At 37.6% G+C, this 6,000-nt stretch overlaps 2 protein-coding genes across 1 annotated transcript in view; one reads left to right on the top strand and one right to left on the bottom strand.

Annotated features, from left to right (window-relative positions):
• LOC309476136 (SLAM family member 9-like) overlaps nucleotides 1–6,000 on the bottom strand; it is a 77,819-nt gene that overhangs the window by 55,149 nt on the left and 16,670 nt on the right.
• The window catches only part of LOC309476128 (uncharacterized protein), a 138,450-nt gene continuing 135,725 nt past the window's right edge, over nucleotides 3,276–6,000 (top strand). Inside the window, exon 1 of the mRNA XM_082139339.1 lies at nucleotides 3,276–5,867. Coding sequence (XP_081995465.1) covers nucleotides 5,816–5,867 — 52 coding nt within the window. The 5' untranslated portion in view covers nucleotides 3,276–5,815. The remainder of the gene's footprint in view (nucleotides 5,868–6,000) is intronic.

Genomic DNA, 6,000 nt, shown 5'->3' with positions numbered 1-6,000 from the left:
TTACTTACAGAGAGGCTTTAAAAGCTGCTAGATCTGCTTATTTTTCAAACCTATTAGAAGAAAATAAACATAATCCTAGGTATCTATTTGAAACGGTGGCTAAACTAACGAAAAATAAAGCTTCAAGCACGGAAGATTCCAAGTAACACAGCAGTAATGACTTTATGAACTCCTTCACTTCTAAGATTGATAATATCAGGGAGAAAATTATAACTATGCAACCATCTACTACAGTATCGCTTCAGGCAGTGCATTGTAGTCTCCCTGAGGAAAAATTTGATTAATTCGTTGCTATAGGAGAGGAAGAATTTTGCAAACTCGTTAATTAATCTAAATCGACAACATGTATGTTAGACCCTATACGGACTAAGCTACTGAAAGAGATGATCCCAGAGGTCATAGATCCTCTTCTTACTATCATTAATTCGTCTTTGTCTCTAGGATACGTACCAAAAAACTTTAAGCTGGCTATGATTAAACCGCTTGTGAAAAAAACGCAACTTGATCCTACAGAATTAGTCAATTACAGGCCGATCTCGAATCTACCTTATCTGTCAAAGATATTAGAAAAAGCAGTATCCTCCTCACAACTGTGTTCCTTTATTGAAAGAAATGATATCTGCGAGGATTTCCAGTCAGGATTTAGACCGTACCATAGTACCGAGACAGCTCTCGTTAGAGTCACAAATTATTTGCTCTTATCATCCGATCGTGGTTGTATCTCTCTATTAGTGTTACTCGATCTAAGTGCTGCATTTGACACCATTGACCAACAACATTCTTTTAAATAGATTAGAAAACGATGTTGGCATTAGTGGAATTGCACTAGCATGGTTTAAATCATACTTATCTGACCGTTATCAGTTTGTAGCAGTAAATGAAGAGATGTCTCATCGATCACAAGTTCAGTATGGCGTACCACAAAGCTCAGTACTAGGACCGTTGCTGTTCGTAACGAAACTTACCAATTCACAAAATTAACGGAATGCATAGCTGATATAAAAAATTGGAATGACTAGTAATTTCCTACTTCTAAATTCTGAAAAAACAGAGATTCTAATTATTGGACAAAAAACTTCCTCACGTAATAATCTAGAATACTGTCTAACACTTGATGGCTGCTCTGTTAAGTCTTCGTCGTCGGTTAGGAACCTGGGTGTGCTCTTTGATACCAATCTTTCATTTGAAAGTCACGTGTCTAGTATCTGTAAAACCGCATTTTTCCATCTTAAAAATATATGTAAATTACGCCATATGCTCTCAATGACAAATGCGGAACAATTAGTTCATGCGTTCATGACCTCAAGGCTAGATTATTGTAATGCTCTACTGGGTGGTTGTCCTGCACGCTTAATAGATAAACTACAGCTAGTTCAAAAACGCAGCAGCAGCTAGAGTTCTTACCAGAACCAGGAAGTATGACCATATTAGCCCCGTTCTGTCAACACTGCATTGGCTTCCTATTAAACATCGCATACATTTTTAAATATTGCTGATTACTTACAAAGCACTAAATGGTTTAGCTCCGCAGTACTTGAGCGAGCTCTTAACGCATTATAGTCCTTCACGTCTATTGCAATTTCAAAATTCCGTCCAGTTAATAATACCTAGAATATCAAAATCGACTGCTGGCAGTAGATGCTTTTCCTATTTAGCACCAAAACTTTGGAACAGTCTTCCCAACATTGTCCGGGAAGCAGACACACTCTGTCAGTTCAAAGTTAGATTAAAGACACATCTCTTTGACCTAGCATTCACATAATACATTATAGACTTCTATAATTCAATGTTAGGCTGCATAGATTAGATCAGCCAGAACCGGGAACACTTCCCATAAATCCTGATGTACTCGTTACATCATAAGAAGAATGGCATCTACGCTAATTTTAGTGTCTCTGTTTATCCCCGAGGTTTTCCCGCAGCCTGCCGGATCCAGGCCGTATCCAGATCTGACGAAGGACCTTCGCCTGGACCCGATGACAACGCAGTGCTGAAGTGTCAACTAGTCTCTCCCTATGGAGGATCCCTTTACCACTTTACAGATAAAACGTCGTCGGGAAAACTCAATTTGCGTACCTACCCCGAAGTGACAAAATAAAATAAATTCTGGATCAAAATCTATAAGGAAGGACCAGTACTTTGGCCCTGTCCCAAATGGCACACTTCATGTGCAATTTCGGTCTTGTGGACTTACAATGGCTGCTGCGTGCGTGTGTCCGTTAAGTCCGTGAGACCACAGTGTGTCCCATTTGTCATTTTTAGATCTCAGAAGGGTGCTCGCGAGCGCCCCCATGTGGTCGATTTGCGCCCTTGATGCGCACTTTTGCCGAGCCTGCGCTGATGCGGACTCCGCAGCAGACTTCTTCCCGACAGACAAAGCGGCATTACGTCACGAAGGTGCGGACTCAGAGGAAGACCGCGAGTGCTTAGGGTTCCATTTGGGACAGGGCCTTTGTTTAGGCGTGGTTTGTAGGGAATTCCAATCCTTGCACATATATTCAAACGCACATAACTATAGAACCAATTCTTAATGCGCATGTGAACGCCATCAGCGTTTCTCACAGGTTCACGTTTATAGTCTGTGTAGAGAGAATGGTGTCGTCTTAGCGGCCCCTAATTTAATAGCAAATGAACGTTGCGACGGAAGCGAATCAATCAAAACTAACTTTAGCTGAAAAATAACTTTTTAAAGAACCGCTATAAAGCCAAAACAATCTCTGTTACCATAAATGATACGCTTATCTCTGTAAAGCTGCTTTGAAACAATCTACATTGTTAAAAGCGCTATATAAATCAAGATGACTTGACTTGATTTTTAATGACCACAGAGGGTCAGGACCTTGGTTTAACGTCTCATCCGAACGACGGTGCTTGTTACAGTATAGTGTCCCCATCACTACATTGGGGTTTTAGGACCCACAAAGAGCCATACCCCCTGCTGGCCTCACTAACACCTCTACCATAAGCAACATAGTTTTCCCAGGAGGTCTCCCATACAGATACTGGCCAGGCTCAACCCTGCTTAGCTTCAGTGGGCACAGGGTGATATGGCTGCTTTGGCCCTTTGTTAAAAAACAAAACTCCATGCATTTTGCAGAAAAACATTGATTTGGTTGTGCTTGGGCTCTGCGTGACTTTGAAACTGTAAAAACATTTAGACCACTTAACTTTGTGATTGCTATCAAGATTTGAAGAGAGTTTTGAAGAGAGTTTCGACCAGTATAACAACAGAGAGAAAAAAAAAAGTTCTTGAACAAGGGATATAGGGGTGTAACGGGTGTTATATTTATTAATTAATTTCACTCAAAATCTCCCTTTGTTATTATCATTTGTTATATCTTTCATTTTGCATTCTGGAATTTCATTTATTCTTCTAATATTGATTTCTATTAATTGAGATGTCATATTTCTAGGGTTACATGGTCATTTTTCAGTTTTGTTAAATAGGGTGCGTGGCTCCTTTAAGATTAATGTTCTTTCATGTTCCGGTTCCGGTTGCTCTCCTTCAGTTCGCGGTAAATGCGACTGAGGAGAGGTGGGTTGTGCTGACGCTCTGTCTGAAAAGTTTTATATGAGTTTTGTTTATCGTAATATAACATGTAATTTGTTCTAAAACACACTTTAATCTTATTCAAACATATATGAAGTTTGTGTGAATGATGTTATGAGTTATAGCATGTATTGTTGGAGAGAATTAAGCATGAGTGTGCAAGCTCTGTTGGCTAAAATAATGCCTTTCACTGACAGGCTTAAACTGTGAAAGAAGGCCACAGACTCAAGCTTGCAGTGATCTTTTATTTTTATTCATACAGGTATGTTCACTTTCATGTTTCTGTTTATATTGTTTTTAATTTATGTAAAATGCTTTATTTTTTTATGAAATGTAAAACAGTATTGAGTTGTTTATTTGAGAAACTCAAATATGTGAAATGAGTAAAATGTCGTGGAGTTCGCGGTAAATGCGACTGAGGAGAGGCTTAAACTGTGAAAGAAGGCCACAGACTCAAGCTTGCAGTGATCTTTTATTTTTATTCATACAGAATAAAATCCGGCCCGTGAAATTTCTGTTGTCCGGTCTCCTTCTATATCAACACACACAACGCAGAGTTCCAACAGAGACCGGTCACAGGGGCAAGGAGAGAGGAAAGTTGAGTTTTATTGTATTTTCTTTACTCCTTTTCCAGTAAATTAGAGATTTAAAAATTTGTTAGTTGTTTTGCTTAAGTTTCTTATTGAAAAATAAAACCTTTATTTTATATTCACTGATGATTATATTTTTATTGCTAGACTATTTGTTGTCTTCACTTAAAATTCCTTACGCTTCTTTCATTCTTGCAGCACATTTATCAGCATATCTCATCAGATACTCGTCTGTTTTGTCTGAGTTCAGTGCAAAAGTATCCAAAGCATGGAATGAAATAATTGAATATTGTTATTGTTCTTGGTTGCATATGCTTGAGCACACCTGGTAAAGTGGTCAGTGAAAACCAGTATGTATTGTTACAGTCCTGACTAGCTTCTGTTTCTTCATTTGTGTTTTCCTGTTGCCTAGGGGCATTTGTCTTGTTTTTGTGTGTTCTCTCTTTGTGTGTTTGCAGGGTAGAGTCAAGCTGTGGTTGATGTGGGTGATGAATAGACTGATAAAAAGTTCCTTCTTCCCCAGTGTGGTTGTCGATTGAGGCCTTTACAACACCAGGAGTTTTAGAGTATTCATTTGTTTTAATGTAATTTTTTTCTGTTTTGATGTTGTTTGCTTGATTAATTTATGCATTACCTTAATAAAATCTACTTTTTGGATAATTTAAGTTGCGTGTGGCCTTGTCATATTCCCTGAGTCAGGTGGTTTTGTAAAAGTACTCAGTACTCAGTCATCTTTATTCCTCTCCAAGTGAAGATAGAAACGAGTTAGAAAGGAAATATATAAATAGAAAAGTAGTTGTAATGCTTCTCATTGGAGCACTATCATGGGATACATGCTTTTATCTTTGGTAAACAGAACCATCTGACCATCAACAACCTCTCTCTCATTTACATTTTTATGTATTTTTAATTTAATTTTGTTTGTCAGTGTGTGGACTCAGAGTGGTATTTATGGAAGATTGTTTCCATCATGGAATAAAAATAATAAAAGTAAGTCACCTCACAAGTCTAATATTTTCTTGCATTTTATTTCACACAATTCTGACTTTATAACTCACAACTGATATGTTTAAGCTAGCAATTGCGAGGAAAAATAATCTGAATTGTGAGATAAATGGTCACAATTATTTTTTTATTTTTTTGTGGCGGAAACAAGCTTCCATAGATATTTCTATAGCCATGACATTAATACAGAAGCATATAGCAGTTAGCTATAATGCTTATTGTGTAGTTTCAAGTTCTACAAGCAGGTGCGTATGGGACAAAAGTCTTTTTTATATGGACTCATATGTATTTTATTTAGTAAGTCTCTCACATTACTCATGTTACATGATATATAGCCTTGTGTTTACATTTTTTTAAATATCAACTAAAATAATAAACTATCATTTAAACTTGACATGGTCTTTAAATTATTTTTACATAATAACAAGTAATTGGCTATACTAATGCCATAAAAGTGCATTTAGGCTATAGCCTACGATATTTTACAAACTAGGATGACTGAAAAGCCGTTTTGCATTTGCAAATTAGAACGTTCACTGCGTCATCGCTCTTCATTCCATTCAGCCTGTCAGTTTCACTCACAACACAAGTAGCCTACTAGTTTTACAAGTAGCCTACGCCCTTCAAGGAGCACACTTATGAATCAGAATACCCAATTTCTGTTGGGAAAATGTCGCGTCTCTTTAATTTGCTCGCGGTGATCTTGATTTCAACCGACCACGGTAAAACAAGATTTGTTACAATCTCTTTTGCGGCGTTGTACTGATTTATTTGAACGAATATGTATCGTAGTGATGGTAGGATTATTATCGGGTGACAACAAATCATAGAATCAGCCCAAATCTGTTTTAGTTG

This window comes from Leuciscus leuciscus, assembly GCF_965113295.1.
Source record: "Leuciscus leuciscus genome assembly, chromosome: 15".
Taxonomy (NCBI): Eukaryota; Metazoa; Chordata; class Actinopteri; order Cypriniformes; family Leuciscidae; genus Leuciscus; species Leuciscus leuciscus.
The sequence above is the reverse complement of the archived record's forward strand: the minus strand, read 5'-3'. Positions and strand labels throughout refer to the sequence as shown.